At 29.4% G+C, this 19795-nt stretch overlaps 6 protein-coding genes across 11 annotated transcripts; 3 read left to right on the plus strand and 3 right to left on the minus strand.

The window, feature by feature from the left end:
• Positions 1-206: 206 nt before the first annotated feature.
• Positions 207-7336, minus strand: LOC124426496 (exostosin-1). Of its 4 annotated transcripts, none has more exons than XM_046968230.1 (8): positions 7201-7336; positions 3306-4366; positions 3026-3227; positions 2829-2948; positions 2518-2748; positions 2165-2431; positions 1836-2086; positions 207-1712 (listed from the first exon to the last, which is right to left on the minus strand). In XM_046968230.1, exons 2-8 carry the CDS (start codon positions 4187-4189, stop codon positions 1532-1534), a joined length of 2136 nt encoding a protein of 711 aa, XP_046824186.1. In that variant the 5' UTR covers positions 4190-4366; positions 7201-7336; the 3' UTR covers positions 207-1531. The 4 variants fall into 4 exon arrangements, with proteins under 4 accessions (XP_046824186.1, XP_046824187.1, XP_046824184.1 ...); XM_046968231.1 differs by lacking the exon at positions 7201-7336 and adding an exon at positions 6782-7004; XM_046968228.1 differs by lacking the exon at positions 7201-7336 and adding an exon at positions 4633-5422.
• On the plus strand, positions 5429-8179 carry LOC124426497 (sodium channel protein Nach-like). The gene is made up of 6 exons (XM_046968232.1): positions 5429-5999; positions 6083-6298; positions 6374-6676; positions 7047-7631; positions 7732-7841; positions 7915-8179. The coding sequence occupies exons 1-6, from the start codon at positions 5878-5880 to the stop codon at positions 8064-8066; spliced, it is 1488 nt and encodes a 495-aa protein (XP_046824188.1). The 5' UTR covers positions 5429-5877; the 3' UTR covers positions 8067-8179.
• LOC124426499 lies at positions 8138-10974 on the minus strand. Of its 2 annotated transcripts, XM_046968236.1 has the most exons (4): positions 10836-10974; positions 8765-9133; positions 8559-8666; positions 8138-8462 (listed from the first exon to the last, which is right to left on the minus strand). In XM_046968236.1, exons 2-4 carry the CDS (start codon positions 9106-9108, stop codon positions 8282-8284), a joined length of 633 nt encoding a protein of 210 aa, XP_046824192.1. In that variant the 5' UTR covers positions 9109-9133; positions 10836-10974; the 3' UTR covers positions 8138-8281. The 2 variants fall into 2 exon arrangements, with proteins under 2 accessions (XP_046824192.1, XP_046824191.1); XM_046968235.1 differs by lacking the exon at positions 10836-10974 and having other exon boundaries at positions 8765-9494.
• LOC124426498 (acyl-protein thioesterase 1) lies at positions 10136-14257 on the minus strand. Of its 2 annotated transcripts, none has more exons than XM_046968233.1 (8): positions 14098-14257; positions 12623-12836; positions 12129-12160; positions 11975-12040; positions 11845-11892; positions 11506-11752; positions 11245-11409; positions 10136-11065 (listed from the first exon to the last, which is right to left on the minus strand). In XM_046968233.1, the coding sequence occupies exons 2-8, from the start codon at positions 12668-12670 to the stop codon at positions 11018-11020; spliced, it is 654 nt and encodes a 217-aa protein (XP_046824189.1). In that variant the 5' UTR covers positions 12671-12836; positions 14098-14257; the 3' UTR covers positions 10136-11017. The 2 variants fall into 2 exon arrangements, with proteins under 2 accessions (XP_046824189.1, XP_046824190.1); XM_046968234.1 differs by lacking the exon at positions 14098-14257 and adding an exon at positions 13400-13538.
• On the plus strand, positions 13581-16830 carry LOC124426501 (akirin-2). Its single transcript, XM_046968237.1, has 5 exons — positions 13581-14059; positions 14921-15114; positions 15261-15423; positions 15496-15552; positions 15723-16830. Exons 1-4 carry the CDS (start codon positions 13882-13884, stop codon positions 15504-15506), a joined length of 546 nt encoding a protein of 181 aa, XP_046824193.1. The 5' UTR covers positions 13581-13881; the 3' UTR covers positions 15507-15552; positions 15723-16830.
• Positions 16831-17286: 456 nt separating this feature from the next.
• On the plus strand, positions 17287-19762 carry LOC124426435 (arrestin homolog). The gene is made up of 7 exons (XM_046968101.1): positions 17287-17440; positions 17571-17692; positions 17773-18072; positions 18171-18398; positions 18481-18669; positions 18757-18925; positions 19013-19762. Exons 1-7 carry the CDS (start codon positions 17374-17376, stop codon positions 19156-19158), a joined length of 1221 nt encoding a protein of 406 aa, XP_046824057.1. The 5' UTR covers positions 17287-17373; the 3' UTR covers positions 19159-19762.
• Positions 19763-19795: the final 33 nt, after the last annotated feature.

Below are 19795 nucleotides of genomic sequence, written 5' to 3' on the forward strand. Positions count from 1 at the left end.
ATTATCTTCGCAATTCTTAAATTATAAAAAAAAAAAGAACGAGGAAAGATCTTGTGCGAAAAATAAAATATATCCGGCTTGAACAACTTTCACGAATCCTACTGTTTCTTCCTTTGATATATTTTCTTCTTTCTTTATCTTTTTGTTTTTTTTCTTTTTCTATTACTCTTTGTCAAATATTATCAACTAGGAAAAAGATGCGCGCATTCCATGTAAAAAAAGTTTATTTCTTTCAACCATATAAAAGCACTAATATTATTTTACGGGTAACAGTTTACATAGAAAATCCTACTTAAAGAAATCAAGTTGTATCTCGATATATTACGCGATAATCATGAACACATCGTGTATAAATCCGATTCCTTTCTAGCAAACTATATAAAATCTCCAATAATTTATCTTTGCTCTTTTATTCATTGCGTCACAGAATTTTGTTTTTCTTCGACCTCAGTGATTGAATCGGGTGTAAACGACTAGACATGATTGCAAACATTTTTACCAAATATCTTTCTCGGAATTGTCGAGTAAATTTCTTTTCTTTTTTCCTCTTCTTGTGTGTTATACAATTACAAATATACGATTAAACGTAAAACGACGATGAGCGCACATTGAAAAGTTTTGTAAGAGTATCGTAGAAACCAGCTCGATATATATTTCCCGTTATTATTTATCAAATACAATCTTTTAAATAACAAACTCGTGTATAAAAGGAGAAAAAAGTAATTTTCTCTTTTCGTTAGTATAAAAACGAAACAAACTAAATTCTGTAGCGATTCTTTGATTATTATTTGATTAATGATATCGTTAGTGTTTCAAAGATTCACGAGATACTCATGAAACTGCATCAGTTCCCACGGCCTTATATTGTTCCAATAATACTTAACTGCATGTATAAATGGATAAAGATTCGCAATGTAGACAAAATTGATGGATCAAGGAATCGTTACAGAATATTCCTCTTTTTTACCTCTTTTTTTTCTTTTATCTTTTCTTTTCAAGATAAAGCTTGTTCACCAATCTAAACTTAATCGAGTATTTCCATCGACCTCCGAAAACTGGTTTTTTTAAAAATGAAAATATTAGACAGATCGCTTGTTTATTAATTATTACGATACGACTTATATGTATGTACATAAACATAATGCAATATCGCATTAGGACGAGATATCAACCAGATCAAATACTAATGGTATCTTTAAAAAAAATTTCTTCCTTAAAAAAGAAAAAAAAGAAGCACAAGGTAACGTTATTCATTCTATAAGGAATGAAATATCATTTGATTTTCTGCCCAATAACATTGATATAACATAAAGACTTATAATGATCTGTAAATTTTCTCTGTATGCTCACGAATAATGGCTTTTTATTTACAACATCAGGAAAGAACAAGGACTAAAGATCGATCGATCAAAGCCCTGTTTTGCATAAATGTTATTGAAAACATTACGCGATTGATTCCTGGTTGCTGTCTACTCTTGACGCATATTATAAGAATGAAATAATTACAATTGATCGAATCTCTTATATAACTCTAATTACTAACTAATTCAATTTGTCTATACTTCTTACGCATGTTGCTTACAGAATCTTTGAATAGGACCGGATCGAGTCTCATGTTGGATCGTAATAATGGCATATATCCAAAAACAGCTACGAATGTATTCATGCATGTTTGTCGCTGTATAAAATGATCAGGATCGTTCCACGGTGATCTGATTTAAAAAAGAAAATTAATTCAATTCGACTTATTTTATGAAAAAATAGATGTACATATATAATTAGATATAGATATACTTTTGCTAATAGCAAATATACATATATAAATGTATACTTACCTGATTCCAGCAACCGTGGTATCTTTATACAGTTTCCGTTGAGTTACTTTGATAGGTGGTCTTCGAGTAACGTGACTCACTAAGAAATTCATTAAAATATCTTCGCAATTCTGCGACTGCTCCACTGTCTTATGAAGAGTCGAACTTAATAGTTCAGTATACAATGTGTTATAATAACGATGATAAAAAGCAGCACCGGTTAGAATGATACTGTAATCGTTAGTCCATTTACTCGTGTAACCCCAAGATCGCTTAATATGTAATCAGATACGTATTAGTAAGAAAACGTTATAAATAGGATAATACAAAAAATAATTTTAAATGTCTACCTTTGAATCATCCCAATAATGCGATCTCGCTGGATAACCCACTATTCGATCGGGAAACGAGCGCCAAACCATAAAAGCAAAATCAATTTCATCAGTATTGAGAGTGGCATCTTCATCTAGCGATAATATGGCACTGGTTTTGATTAGTGGGTGCGGATAAAAACGCTGAGATATACCATCCACAGAAACTATATTTATTGATGCTTTGATCCCTTGCCAACGTGGTCTTCTCGGAAGTGGAATGTCCGAATTCCACATTAGAATTATCTGATAGAGAAAATGCACCGTTTTAAATATTAGAATAATTGTTTAAAATAAAATTTAAACAAGTGATATATCCATTCGATACTTACCTTATCTAAATATTTACTTTTTGCGAGACTTTTAAGCAGACGATATAGAACAGCAGTAGATCCCAATTGAGAATAAATGATGGCAGTGAAAGTGTTACCAGGATTGCTGTTCGAGAATGGAAGTTCTTGTTGACTATCTGCAAATTGCGGTAATATGGCTAGGGCTCCAGGACTAGTGTTCCAAATAATTCCTTCTCTTGTGCCTTCCCATGGTAAACGTTCACGAATATTCTACAATATGAATATTATGACTTAGAAAGTATAAAACGTATTTAAAATTAAATTTTTACAAAATATCTCGAATACTTTACCTCGAATACCGTAAATATAATCTTTTCTATAGATGAAAAATATCGTTCCCATAAAAATTGTGTCTGCTGTCGTAATTTAAGAATCTGCACATTCGATACAGATCGTACTATATCTGGAATCTATAGAAATATACATATTAATTGATTTTAATTTTATATATGAATGTTCTAGTAAACACTCAATTCAAAATATTTACTTGAAGCAACAATCGTTCGTCGGAAAATATAACGGCCTGAGTCCAATCTATGCGTTCGTGAAAAGGCAACGCCCACCCATTACTTAAAATAACTGGTATACAACCTGCTCTTAAAGCTTCTAAAAATCGGAAGCTGCCGAGCCTTCGTCCACGTGGGACAAGACAAAATGTAGAGTTCATTAATAAAATCTCATAATCATATCTAAAAATAAAATAATTCATATTTAATTGAAATAATTTATTTTACATTTAATACATATACTTTATCTTTCTCACTCACGTATCATATTCTTGATTATCTTGTTGACAATGTTCATCTTGTAATTCTCTCCAAGCTTTACCATGACGACAAGTCGTTACAAATACCAAATCTTTACCATTATGCAAATGGTAAAGAGCATTTCTAGTTTCTGAACCAATACCATGTACATATCTTTTACCCTTAAAAGCTGCCACATATTTTTTATTACTAGGAAAATTATTTTCTAACGCTTGACCAGGTTCCCCACCACGTTCAGGATGTTGTTTCCCAAATAGCGGTATGGATACATCAAAATTTGGTCTTAGTCTAAATATGGACATACTTGCTTTAGCAAGCATAGCATACCCTAAATCAAATGCTAGTGATTCCTCTGCATAGTCTGGCCATGTACCAGAATACAAATTGAATATTAAATGATTTCTTCCATTATTCCAATATGGTAAACGTAATAGTTTGGAAGGAAGATTATGCACAAATTCATTTGATAATGGATCTCTATCTAATGTGTCCAAGGCCAGGACAAATATACATGCTCTTGTTGGATCAGACGTATAATATCTTGACTCTGTTATAACATTTAGTATTTTTTGGTATAATGGACTTATAATATCTTCAATTGGATATACATAAACTGTAAATCCTTGCTTGCACTTCGTGAAATCGAAGCATGTTTCCATACGGCACTTCCTTGTACGTTGCGATACAGGTAAGTTTCCATTTGACACTCTCAAATCTTTGTCATAGAATTCTTCGTTCAGACTTAAATACGAAGGCAATCGCTCGTAAGGCAACTGAGACCTGCCTGTCCATTTTTCACTTTTTAAACGATAACCGCCAAAATAACAATAACCAAGAAACGCACATGTCACAAATAATAGTAAATAACGTTTCTTGGCTTGCATGTTTAATGCAATCAAGTTATATGATCATACGTATAAGCTCCAAGCATTATTTGTTACATGTAATATCCTTGGAATTGATTGTAAGTAGATCACAACATATTGCTTATATCTACAATATTATTTTCATATGTTTAAACAATTATACTGAAACGAATAAACTTCCATTTCCAAAGCTCTCTGTAAAAAATATAAAAAACCATTTCTCATATTAATCCAGTCATAACTTCCATAAGAATATATTCAAAAGAATATAATTTAATTTTACAATAGTATACAAAAACAGATCATATAAACAACATTATATGATTTTTAATATAAGAACCTGCAAAAGAAGAAACTATTTAAAAGCACAACGACAAAACTACACAGATTTTATGCACATAGCAATACATAGGCTTTAATATATTGCGTAAAACGTAGGAAAATATAAAATTTATCGTTACCTTACTGTTTATGCAAAAAAGAGAATCCTCCAGATGGATTAGAAGAAAGAACATCTCGATGGCTTGAACTATCGCGGAACTCATGTCAATATGTGAATAGTGACTTGCGACAATGACTTTGACTTCACATTTACATATTACATAGTGATTTACAAAATGTCGAAGATAATGATAGTATGTAAACGGTTGATTAGCGTTTTCTAATAGCCGTTAACCTATAATACCGGAACGTTCTGAAGGTCACACTCGATTTATTACACTCGATTTAGCTGATGTAGATTGCACAAAAAATATTGAAGAGCTATCATAATTTTTATTTGTTTAAATAGTAATATATTGAAATCTCGTAGAACGATATTTTAAAGGAGTATTTATAGGTTAGTCATGAAGCAAAGAAAATCGAAAGGACTCGCCGGCTATTTTGCGTTTCTTAGCATTTTCGTATTGAATCGACACAAACGCGTAATATCGACTTGAAAACGCCTCCAGTTGCAAAAGATCATTGCACGCGATGCATTAAATAATAAATCGCTTTGAAAGCAACGCGAATAATACAATGACGTTTAGACAATCAGACTAGTAAATCGCCTAATCGGTTATACTTAGCAAGATGTGTTACCATAAGAGTAGTTTTACAACTCCCCGCGCGTTTCTCCTGCCATCTATAGAAAGCACTTAGCATTTAATAAATGTTTAATCTAATTTACCGATGGATCATGATTTAAAGAAACGATTGAATACATTGGTGTAATTCATTGATTTTACATGTAAATTTCTTGTTATTCAAAATCTGAAAACAACAAAAAAAAAAGACTAGTATTTTCTAACAAAAACCATAAAAACGCAATACGGAATAAATCACAATAATGAGATTGAAACTTAATAGAAGTTATACCACAGGAACAATAAAACAAGGATCAATGAAAGTAGAAAGTATAAAATTATTTCTAAAAATCCAACTCGAGAGAGACATAGTAAATTCTTTAATTTATTTTATACTATAAAGAATAAATTCGTTATGACCTTATATCGCTATCAATAATGCATAGCTTGGCATGTTTCAAATTGATGTCAAATCGTGATAAAGAGACTTAGATTGATCGGAATTACACTGAAACCATAGTATCATTGATCGAACTTGAATATGTGAACGCCGCACAAGTTCAGAATGTGAATTTAAACTCGAACGCGTTTTTTCACGGGTCCCTGAAAATAAAAACTTACTTGATAGATAAATAATAGAATATGCTTGTGAATACGATCAAAAAAATATGGCGTACGTTGGTCGAAGTATTCAACGAATTCTCGATCGAATCTACAATACATGGAATGAAACATACAACTCGTGCTAAGTCAATTAGTATAAGGTAATTATTTAATTCTTATCTTTTCTTTTTTCTTTTTTTCTTTTTTTATTTATATTGTCTAATTCATACAATCATTATTGTAGGATATTATGGGTCATTATCATAACATTCTCTTTCTTGATTGCCGCAAAGTTAGCAATGTTGTTCTACAATCGTCATCAATTAGCAAACAGGAGTACTCTGATAATCAGCTCTCAATTTCCAACTAAAATAATCCCATTACCAGCCGTTACTCTTTGCCATGGAAATATTGCCGCAATACAGAAAGTGCTTTCTTACTTGACATCGCAAGAGCGAATGTATAATTCTATACTTTCTATTCTCGGTTAAAAATAAGACGATTTAATATCCTAACTTTACATTCATGTTCTCAGATATATTCCACGAGGTTTAACGCGAAAAGATTTTGAACATACTGTAAAATACTTACGCGAAGCAATTTATCCGAAGAATCATTATCCAGAAGAATTAGATAAATTACAACAAATCCTTACGACAAATCGATTATCATTACCTGAATTATTCGAGAATATTAGCCCCAACTGCACAGATTTTGTAATAATGTGTCGACTGAATGAAAAAATTATACCGTGCGATAAGATGTTAAACCGTGTAATCACACGTTACGGAATATGTTGCGCCTTTAATTACGAAGATCCACACGACAATTTAAGAAGGTAACATATTAATCGTAGAATTATATTTAATGAGAAAAATGTTCGCTTCACGATCGAATAGTATTACTGAGAGTAAATGTAAAGGAAGAGTTACGAAATATTTACCTTGACCGTAAGACTTTTGCGATCGATCAACAAACTCACTTATCCACCTTGAGAAAGTTTTTTCTTCTTTTTCTTTGAAATGTGAAGTTTGCTCTTTCTTATATGCTACGTCACGTTATCGCTACTCATAGAATATGAATAGATAGATGATTCTTATAAATAGGAGAAGCATGATAATGAAGATGCTCCTGGATTAATAATTATGATCGTAACTCGCCTAAATCAACTATCTTAGAATCCTCTAAAATCCATTTAATTTGTACAGGTCGAAGGAAGAATCTATATCCAACTATAGCGTTAATTTTGGATCTCGTTATATTGTGTCTTTTCTCATGAGACCTTTACCTTCGCATGATCGTATGTCGTCTATAATATACGGAGACGGAATAAAAGTATTAATACACGAAAAATATACGTACCCAGGACCCACCGCTTTTGAATTTATCGCTGGTTCTGGCCAAGAAACGATAGCTAAACTGTATCCTACTGCTTTGATTAGCAGCTCTGAAATTTTAAGTTTACCGACCACTGTTAGAGGATGTTACATGACTTGGCCATTCCAAAAAAAATATCGCTATCGCGCAGATAATTGTTACATTCGTTGCCGTGAAACTATAATACGCAAACTTTGCGGTTGCATATCTTTTTCAGCATCGGTCATGAAAACTGGCGTAGGAATTTGTAATTTGACGCATATTTCTTGTCTCGCACGTATCACGTTACAAACATATACCTTGACGTTGCAAGATCCAGAATGTGACTGCCTTCCTGATTGCGAAAGTACATCGTACAAAGTCGCAGTTACTACATTGCCTATGTCTGCTATCCAATACTCTCCAGGAAAATTTTAGTAAGTAAATATGTAAAAATAATGATCGTCCGATAGCTATTAATATTCATTATTAATTTTTAAACATCTTTGAAATTGTAAATTTTTCTTAAACTAACAGTGAAGCTGCTGCACGAATTTCAAATGCAACTATACTTCATGTTACGTTTGCCAGACATTCGGCGATATTGCAACGAAGAGAATTGGTACTTTCATGGATTAATCTTATTTGTACGTATTCTATATTAAAGTTAATTCATTACTCAATCATAAAATAATTATTCTCAAACTAATTCATTTGCAGCTTCCCTAGGTGGTGTTTTTAGCTTATTTTTGGGATGTAGTTTCATTTCGCTTATCGAAATGTTGTATTTCTTTTGTATCTACTTTTTGTTTAAATTAAAAATAAATAAGAGATCAAACTCAAATAGTACTATGAACAAATATTATAACTGATCTTATAAAAAAATACAAACATAATTTTGTAAATTATTTCTTCATAATTGAAATATATGAAACAATATTAATGTCATTTACGACTATTTTTAATAATATTTTTATAAGAATGCTAACATACACAAAAAATATTATACACAGTTTATCTAAGTATCAATACTATTTGGTACTTTTTAATATGATGAAAAACTGTTCTCTATCTCCACTATAGAAGTTTAATTTTTTGAACTACCTTTGGTTTCAGCATTATCAACTCTAGTATGTGATTTATTCTTATGTTTCATTCGAGTATCACACTTCAGTATTAATCTATTTCCATGTAAAGATGGCCATTCACGTTTTTTCAATAAGTATTCTGCTGCAAGTTCCATACTTTCCATTCTAACTATTGCACTCCTGAAACATAATTATAAATATTTTTTCACAATGAAAATGATAAAAAAAATAAAAGTACATAAATTGAAACAAATATATTTTTCTGATTGATATTACCTTAAAGTATTTGTATATGGTTTCAAGAGAGTAACAGATACACATCCTGGTAAAATGTCTTTTATTTCATCAGCCTTTGTGAAACATTTAAGATTCCCGACAAATATTCTATTTTATAATTAAACAGAGATATTAAGTCAAATGAATAATATTTTTATCATGCCGAATAGGATAGATTTGAAAAGGAAATCTATAGAAGTACTTACGATTGTGTAAACTTTACATCTGGTTCCACATCAGGTATTTTAACCTTTTTTCCTTTCCTTCTAAATTGTTTGCCACTTAACGTATTTAAATAAGCTCTTCGAATTACAATAGGTTTTCCACATACAATTTTACCTTTAAGAGCTCTTTTATTTTGTAATGCTTCTTCAACGGTAGAAAACTCTACATGGAAATTTTTACTAGGTTGTCGTGGTAATTTGATAGTAAAATCACCGGTAAACAAATCTACTACTTCTTCTATGTTTTTTATTTTACATATATAACGAACATGAAGCGTTCTTTCCATTCGCTCCTTTAATTTCTGCTTCCACGGCTCTTGACACATTTCTTCACAAAATATACGAATGAATCTATAAGATTTTAATAGAAAAATATAGTATAGTACACTCACTCATAAATCGCAACCACTTGCTTTGTATTTATAAAAAATAGTATATTCTTTTATATATTGTATATAAGATTATATGCATAGAATGAAGATAGTATTTTTACTATTTTGTTTTCAGACAATTATTATTTTTTATATCATTTCCAAAATATTGTAGGTTATGAACACGTGGTTATATCTCACATCTAACAACTATACTATCGATTGATTCGACAGTTATATTAGCTACATTTGATTGGTCAAAAATTTATCCAATCAAATTGTTTGATATAAATGAATTAGGAGTGTATGTATATGTATATATATACTCCCATATATATAAATAAATAAATAAATAAATAAATAAATCTATAATATATATACACATACCTACACATAAATATATATATACACCACAAACTGTAAAATTATATATATAAATTGAAAAATATAGACTTGTGTTAATTGATAATGATTATAAATGAATGAGAAAAATCATAAAGTTTATGCCTAATTATTTATAAATAAAACAAGTAAAATTTAATTTTAACTTGAATTTAATATTAAAAATTGATTTTTATTTCTTCTCTCGATACTATTTTTCTAATTATATCGTTAATATTTTCATAATGGATAGTGAAAAATCTATTTTTTAGACAGTTAAAGACATCATTTTTAACAAATGCATTGTGAACACATCTGCTTTGTATAGTGTAATTATATGGTAATGAATATGATAATTGATAGATAATGTTGTAACGAGTTAAAATTCAATGTCAAGAAATATTTCAAATAATTTGGCTTAACATAATCTCTTGTGAAAAATTTTCATATGTATAGGAAATGTAAATGATCCAAGGTCTATTTAAATTCGGCCATTGTTCACAAATAGTTTGAAGTAGATCAAAGTTTAGCCTAATAATAAATTTTTATATTTCATGTTGCGTATAATAATTAATAATAAGAATATATAAGACTTAAAACATTAATTTTACTTCAAATAATAATTATTTTTAATTTAATCAAAGAATTTTCAAGCATTACTCACACTTAAATGCAATTATAAATAACTCTAATTATCTTATTATGCATTGTATATATATACATAGTACATATGCAAAGATATTATATGACTTACGATCCTAAAATAAAATTAACTCAATGGAAGTACTGTACCTAATAACAAAAAGAAAACAAAATATGGAAGCTTTATTTTGGAGAATATAATTTAACAATAAAAATATTAAAAATATGTTTTCTCAAAATTATAATTTAAGTTGCTGTTTGAGATCGAAGATGTTATAGTGAACTGATAATACAGCTTTTAATTCTCTTCTTTGTGAAGTTATATTCTGTACACTAATAATAAATAATCCTAGATCTAAGCTACTCGTAATTTTTGGTTCTACAATTTATTTTCTTTAAGAATACCTATAAAAGCCACTTCTGTATTATTTTTTTTATAAATTTTAGTTGGCTTAGAATAAAGAATAAGGAAAGCTGATAAATTATTGATATCTACTATAGGTTAACAACATAATATTAAAACAAATGCATTATTCAATACAATTGTTGTTCTGAAATTAAACTAAAATTTTAAACTTTGAGTAGCTACAACATATTAAAGAATTGATATTTCAATGTATAAAGTATTCTATATTCTAATTAGTTAAAAATAAATATACCTTAGAAAGAATGCTCTTTTAATTAACTAATCATATTTTCTTTAAAAATAAGAAAATTGTATCTACTTTTTCCTTTTACCAGAGGTAATAGGTAAATTAAAACTAATCAGTTTGATTATTGATTAAATAATAAGGTAATCTGACCAATTCTTAAAATGTAAGAATGTGCTCAATGTAATTTATTACGGCTTCAAGACTGTGTTAAGGAATTTTTTCACATCGCGCATTTCCTGGAAAAATAGTAGTAACATTACATATTTATAATGACGTTCTCTATAAAAAAACAAATTTTAGGGGTTAGAAATTTGTAAGAATATAACAAAATAAATAATTTCAAAAAAAGAAAATAATTAGATCTGCAAAATAAATATGGTATTTTATTATAATAAAAATTGCTTTTACTACTTACCTCTTCAGAGGATGTATGCATCATTCCCCTGTATGTTTTAAATTCTGTCTGTGACATAAACTGTTTAAGAAGAAATGCAGTCATTTGACCCCATTTATATGGCACTATAGGATCGCAATCTCCATGACATTGCAATAGCGGTGTGTTTTTATTTCCTAATGCTTCCTAATAATGGAATAAAATAATATTATTAATTATAGCAATAATAGTAAAAATAAATTAGAGAATTAGCAATATTATTAACATTTGAAATAAACTTACTGCAGGAAACTTTTGATGTAAAGGAAGCCAAGATGACAAAGCTATTATACCAGCTAATGGTTCTGGATATGTAAGCGCACTATATATAGCCAAAGCTCCTCCTTGACTAAATCCTCCCAAGACAATATTTTTGGTCGATATACCTGCAGCAACTTCCTGCGCAATTAGACTACGAACATATTCTGCAGCTTTACGTATACCCTCTTCATCTTCTGGACCAGTAGGATCCAGAGATCGTAAATCAAACCTGTCAATATAATGTTACTTAACTAAATTAAATTAAATTATTATATATATTACTTTTTTAAACATTCTATAATATTTATTGAATTAATTTACCAAGATGGCATTCGAAAGCCTGCATTAAGAGTCACTGGCATTGTTGGTCTAAAAAATAATAGAGAAATTTTTAATTTTCTTTTTAATAATTTTGATATTACCAAAATATTGTTACAATACTGTAACATACGCAGTTGGACAAATAACTTTGACATGAGATGGTCTAACTGCTGCCATAGGATTGGCCCAACCATTTCTATAAAACAGAAATTAATTATTTAATACTTTTATAAAATTTATAAAACTACAAAGAGATAAATTTTAAATAAATTTTAATAGCTTACCCTGTATCACCTAAACCATGGAAGAATATAAGCTAGAATATCAATATTTGCATTTATTATAAAAAAAAAATAATACTTTTATAAATATAGTATTGATAAATAATATATTAATTTTACTACAATTGCTACATTATCTCAAAAAAAAAAGAAAAAAAAACAGACAAGATAGATAAGATTGTATGTAAGATTGTAGAAAAAAAAAGTATGGTTGTTAAAAGTATAAGAGCTTAAAATGCTATAGGTCACTTTAAGGACAATTGATAATATACTATTTTCTTTTTATTTTCATTGAGTAAAAATATGAATGAAATTATCTAAGTGATGAATACAAATGAAATGTTAAAAACTTAAAATATAAAAGCTATAAATTACTAGACATTTATGAAATATGATATATAAATATATATGATCGTTTGAAAAATAGTTACGGAGAAAATATAACCAAAAAATAGTATAAAATAAATTTGTAGATACTACATATGAATAATATTTACCGTAGCTGTATGTCTAGTAGCAGCAGAAATTATCACTGGGCTTGACATTTTATTTTCTTCGATTTTCTATGTAGTATATAAAATGTGGGACAAATTATATATTAATTCAATAAAAATCGTAAACAGAGAATACTAAAGCGGACATTAATCCTTCCATCCATCTGCAGAGTTGGTTAATATTCCCCAGATTTGTGAAGTCATCGGTCGAATTCATCTAGAATGCAACATACAACAAAAAGTATGAAAACCATTAACTATGATAAATTATAACTATTATATAATAAAATTGTATCATTTATATTGTAAAATTTTTTGTTATTATTTAACCATTAGTTATTCCATTCACAAGGAATATATAAAGAAACTTAAATTCAAACTTATTGTATATTTCGAAGTTCATCATCGAGACATTTAAAAAATATATCATAAATATATATATGCAATCCTAAAAATCTTTCAAATTTTGAAAAAAATAAAATAATATAACTGTAAAAAAATAAAATAATTGTAAAGTTTGGGTTTTTTGATTCATTATTTTCCATTATTTTCCATTTATGAATTCTTTTTCTTCTTATTATAAATTGCAAGGAGTGTAATAAATTCTTCAATGGAAATATTGCTCATTGATTTTTAATAATGGATATTATAAAAGATAATTTTTTTGTACGTATATACACATCGTTCAAAAGTTATGCATAGAATAAAAGAATATAAAAAATATAACAAAAACAAAAAAAAATAACATTGAGAAATGTATAAATAAAAATCTCAAGTTACATCAATGAAAATCACAGCGTAGACACGAACGGACCAATCAGAAAGGGTCTACTCGGTGATGCAGCGGTTTCTGCAGCCCTAAAGGCGCATATATATTTTCTTAAATGTCTTCGTCTCCATGAGAATCGAACTTAGGTGTGCCTGGAATGCGAGCATTACGAATAACAAAGATGGTGCGTCGATGCTCGAAGCACTCGCTCCATGATCGTTCCTAGCCGAGGAGTCGTGCTGACCAGCCATATTGTTTCACCGCAGTGTTTGTTTTGGTGCAACCTACATTTCATATTGAAAAATTGAGGAAAATCGGTTCGGCGTTAGGTAAAAGAAACGCGCTGAAAGTGGAGAATCATATTTTAGGGCGTTGTACAAGTAACGGTGACCGTGCGGTCTTTTCTATCGTAATCGTCGGCATCCGAAGAGGGGCTAATCCGATATAATCTGGGTGTCAGTCAACGCTCACGAGAAACGGCCGAGCGAAAGAAATGGCCTGCGCCACTCTAAAGAGGTCCTTGGAGTTCGACCCGGTGCACAGTCATGGTCGTCCTAGCAAGCGACGGAGATGCGTTCCAATGTGCGTTTCGCCCGGTACATCGGCGCAGAACAATCCGGGACCACAAAATCCCTCGCCCTTTGGCGACGTTACTCACAAATTAACTCCTGGTAATTACTATAGCTTACGGCCATTTTTTTTTACTCACCTGGCCTTACGATACGAGAAGAAGAAGGGATGGCTATAACATGTTCTCTCTTTATGATTTCAAATTTCCTATACTTCCCTACTATTCTATTGTATGACTACTACCACCACCACTATACCACTCCACTACCACACCACTACCACTACCACTACCATTACCACTACCACTACCACTACCACTATTACTACCACCACTACCACACCATCAGAAAGAGGGGTGGGGGACAGGATTCCTTGGAAGAATGTCTATGCGTGATCGAATTTTTGCAGCTTGTCTTTTCTTTTTTTTGTTTTTTTATTTTTATCTTTTGAATATATTTATTTAAATCTTTATACTCTGTTTTCAGTAAGATTATTATATTATGTTAAATGATTATTAATATTTTTTTTCGGATCATACTTATTCATAGGTAGAATCGATTACTTGTCTAATATGAAATTTAATGATGTTCGTAAAACATAACTTGATAATCCATATATAATAATATGATAATCATATACATTTCTTATTTATTATTTTTTTTTTAATACATGCATACGAGTACTGGAATTCATGCTCGTGCGCATGCGTACACACGCGATAAGTAAAATTAACGGACTATTAATGCTTTGAATTTTGTTAACTATATTTGACTTGAAATAGAGTTAAAAATTTTATTGAGTTTTCAAATATGATAATATTGTCGAACGTATAACTTGATGTGTATATATATGTATAGCTATAAACGTTATGAGATTAAATGTACAAGTTTATTTATGGATGCCTATCTGATTTAATAATTACTATGTAAATTAATTGTATTTTTATATTTTCTTTCAAATAGAAAAAATGGCTGCCAATATCAGAGAAGAGATTCGTAGACTGCACCGACGCAAACAACTATATTTTAATCCTCAAATCAACAATGGAGATTCTTCAGATATGGAAGGCCCTTCCAGTCCATCTAGCCCTTCTGCTCAAAGTTCAAGCTCTTATACTCCTAGTGGAAAAGAAAAACCTCTTTTTACATTTAGACAGGTATAAAAAATGTATATATAATCTTTTATTAATATTACTAGAATTAACGATATCTAAATATGTAATATATATATTTTTATATCTTTCTACTTACATACTATTTGTTATATTTAATATCTTTCTTCATTATTAATAATTTTTTTTAGGTTGGCTTGATTTGCGAGCGAATGCTGAAAGAACAGGAAACACAAATTCGAGAGGAGTATGATCAGATCTTAAATATGAAGCTTTCAGAGCAGTATGATGCTTTTGTTAAATTCACCTATGATCAGATACAGAAAAGATTTGAATCTGCAGCTGCGCCAAGTTGTATGTAACAATACTTTTCTTTGTTATGTTTCCATAATTTGTATGTATATTTGATACAATCTTTCATTTCAGATCTATCCTAAAAGAGGATTGTTATTTATAAGGACACATTTCTCTGAAGAATATTATGTGAGGTTTACTTTTAACATTTTTATTTAATTACCATATACATCATTATAATATTTTTTTTCTTGCAAATAAGAAATTCACACACATTCGGATAATTAATTTTATAATTTATATAATTTTGTTGTCTACTCATAATTTAATTTATAATAAAGTTTCTTTGTCCATTATAGATTTGTACTGTGTGAAACAAATTTTGCTTCAAGTTTAAGCTGAATACGCTGTGCCACCTCGTTCGAAAAATTATCTTTAGATAAAGCCACAGTATAGTTTACTTTAAAAATAAAAAAATAAATAAAATATAAAAACAAAAAAAAAATAAAAAAACATTGAAGAAGGAAGAAGGATTTAGTAAAGTAAGTTTAGTAGACTCGTGCTGAATAACAGCCAGACTTAAAAAATTTACAATGTATACTATTGAAATTAACAATATTTGTACTGTCACATAACTCAAGTACGGTGGTATCAAGGAACTATATTACGAGGATGTTCTTATATAAGAGCTGCTACTATTGAAATTAATATCTTGTACGAGGCTATATAAAGTACTGTACTCAACAATAGCCTAGAACATTCATGTGATAGTTCTTTGTTAGTGTACAGTTGTAATGCTACAGCGTCTCAGATATTTTCCTTAAGAAATGCAATAATTAATGCTTGTATACTACAGATTTGTAAATCATGTGTCACTATTGTAATATTATCCATGACTAAAGGAAATCGCAAATACAAAACAGTGTACAAGGAGGAGATCGAAATGTGTTAAAATTTCTTTTGGTTTTCTTTACAAAATCGAATGAAATTCGATAAGAATAGCATTTTTGAAATTAAATGTTAATTTTATTTTGAATTTATTTTTTGGTATGCCTATTTTTTCTTTTTCCTTCTTTTTGTTTTTAGTATGTACAAGGGTTCCATGTGAACAAGACATATATATTTGTTAGCATTAAGATTATCATGTAAAATTATCATGTAAAATTGTACGATTAATGGAAGCATTATTAAAATGTATGAAAAGGTTGATTATTGAAATGGTTATGCTACATTATATAGCTGAAATACTATTTCAAATCAAAACATGATCCTTTCTTTAATATATTATGTAGTCAATTTGTTTTTACATATGCCTATCTCTTTATCTAGTATAAACATCTTTTATTTGTAATAAAGATATTACGAACTGTAACAATGCGTAAATTGTCAGATCGTACAAACCATTGTGAATAATGATGACGATAATAATAACAATACGAAATAAAGATTTCTTAGTATTCTTTAAAATTTTTTTTTCCCTTTTAATATTTTTCTTTACACATATTTTCTATTTTTATAATTGAATGTAATATTAAATTTTAAATCAGTCTTTCTTTATCTAAAAGAAAAAAGCTTTCTTTATCTAAAATAGATACTTATTATTTTACATAAAAATTTATTATTGAAATAAATGTTATAATGAGACTGAGATCATAAATTCTATTAAAATTAAAATACATTAATATGAAGCACATATAAGAACTATGAAATTAAATAATTGGCACAAAAATGTACAGAAAAATAACTTTCACTTATAACACAAACATACCATCATTCTAACATCAAAGCATCTAAATCACTGAATAAACGCATAAAAGACGTAACAAAGTTTTAACTAGATGTGCATTAATAATCTTATTAAGTAAATTGCATAATGAAATAATGTAATTAGTAATATGGCTTCAAGTTGTGAAGCCCCTGGTAAGAGTATAAGAAGGCACCACTGCAATGTTTGGAACTGTCACTTCTGGGTAGGACACAAACCTTCACTAAGCAGCTTGAGTAGAAAAAATGTTCCCTATCTTGTTTTTGGCTTTCGTTGTAGCCATCAAGGTATTCAAGAAGACCACGCCTAATGGTAAGTGTTACAGTACATATATAAATGCAAACATCATACCTAATACAAACAAATCATTTTTCAAAATCAAAACTATCCACCAAATTTATTTTCATGATATAATGTATACCATACATCTATATACTAACAGGTAAGGTCACTGTCTACCTGGGCAAACGAGACTTCATTGATCATCTAGATCATGTGGATCCTATCGATGGCATCATTGTCGTGGAAAATGATTACCTCCAAGGACGAAAGGTTTATGGTCAGGTTGGTATAAATATATGTATTTCCTAAGCTTTCCTTACAACATACAAAGTTATTAACAAAAACCTTTTGTTCCTATTCAGGTGAGTACTACCTATCGTTTTGGCCGAGAAGAAGATGAAGTAATGGGTGTCAAATTTAGCAAGGAATTGGTTCTCTGCCGAGATCAAATAGTTCCTTTGAAAAAAGAAAAACAAGAAACGACTGCAATCCAAGAAAGATTATTGAAAAGACTTGGACCAAATGCCTATCCATTCCTTTTCCAATTTCCTCAGAACTCTCCAAGCTCTGTTACCCTTCAACCTGGAGATGATGATCAGGGCAAACCATTAGGTGTTGACTATACCGTCAAAATTTTTGTTGGAGAGAATGAAGAAGATAAGGTAATCTAAACAAAAAGAGCAAAGAATAATAGAAAGCAAATATTTAACAACATTAGTACAGAGAAAATAACAAAGAACAATATTAATTTTTATTATAGGGCCATAAGAGATCATCCGTGGCATTGACTATCAAAAAACTACAATATGCACCACCAATACGAGGACGCAGACTTCCAAGCTCTCTTGTATCAAAAGGATTTACTTTCTCTCAGGGCAAACTCAACTTAGAAGTTACACTTGACAAAGAAATATACTACCATGGAGAAAAAATGGCAGCTAATGTAATAATTACAAATAATTCTAGGAAAGCAGTGAAAAATATTAAGGTACATTATGTTGGTGCACATAATATGCTAAAAATATTTCCTTTATCGAGGCATTGTACTAAAGATAATATTATGATTATAGCTTTTTGTGGTGCAACACTGCGAAGTTACTATGGTCAATGCTCAGTTTTCACGACATGTGGCTAGCTTAGAAACTCGTGAAGGTTGCCCAATTACTCCCGGTGCATCCTTTACAAAACAATTTTACCTTGTACCTCTGGCTAGCAGTAACAAAGATCGCCGTGGTATTGCTCTTGATGGACATCTTAAGGTACTGCAAATTTAATAAATGTTATAAAATTGTTTCTCTTTGAAATGATTTATTAATTTTTTATTGATATATTTTCATATATCATAGGATGATGATGTAAATCTTGCATCTTCAACCATGGTGCAAGAAGGTAAATGTCCAGCAGAAGCAATGGGTATTGTTATTTCTTACTCTGTGAGAGTAAAATTGAACTGCGGCACTTTGGGAGGTGAACTGATCACAGATGTACCATTTAAATTAATGCATCCTGCTCCTGGTAAGAAAAAAATTTCAATTATATTGCATTTATAATCGTAAATATATGAATGTTCAAAATCTAATATTTCTTTTTCTGTTGCCATAGGAGCTGTTGAAAAGGAAAAGGCCATGATGAAAAAGAGCAAGAGCATTGATAGAGCTCGCTATGAAAATTCTTGCTATGCAAACGATGATGATGATAATATTGTATTTGAAGACTTTGCACGCCTACGCTTGAATGAACCAGAGTAAAATATCTGTATATATATGTACTATATTTCTCAAGAGAATCTTAAATTTTTCAATAATAAAATAGCAAGTATTACAGAAGGTAAAATGGAAAGAATTTTGAATACTTGAAAAAAGTGGGATTCTTTTGATGAAAGAAATAGGCAACCTATAATGAGAAAACTAGGCAATCAATAAGGTAAATTGTTAATTATAAAAATATTAAATTGTGATCAATCAATTATTTTAATAAATACATATAATTATTATATGCATATTATGGAACGCTAATAGAAAAAATATAATAAAAATAAATAAAAAAAGCGAAAACGACAATATGAAAATAACATGTCGTCATGAAATTTCCGTGCGATTGTGGTGGTCGCACGGAAATTCATTCAACTGACGGCTAAAAAAAAACGAGCTTAATCAATAATAATTTATACTTAATTATATTAAAAACTATCCCGTCTTACCAGAAGTGACATGTATGTTGTTAATCATAATTTCTTATTGTTATGCTGTATATCAATATGTTTCTTTAATACTAATGAATATTAAGTTCATAATATTGTTCAGTTATTATTACTGTACATTAAAATAAAAATAAACAAAAATATAATATTAATTTATTAATTATTATTAATTATTAATACTTTGA

The sequence above is a fragment of the Vespa crabro genome, chromosome 9 (assembly GCF_910589235.1).
Source record: "Vespa crabro chromosome 9, iyVesCrab1.2, whole genome shotgun sequence".
Classification (NCBI taxonomy): Eukaryota; Metazoa; Arthropoda; class Insecta; order Hymenoptera; family Vespidae; genus Vespa; species Vespa crabro.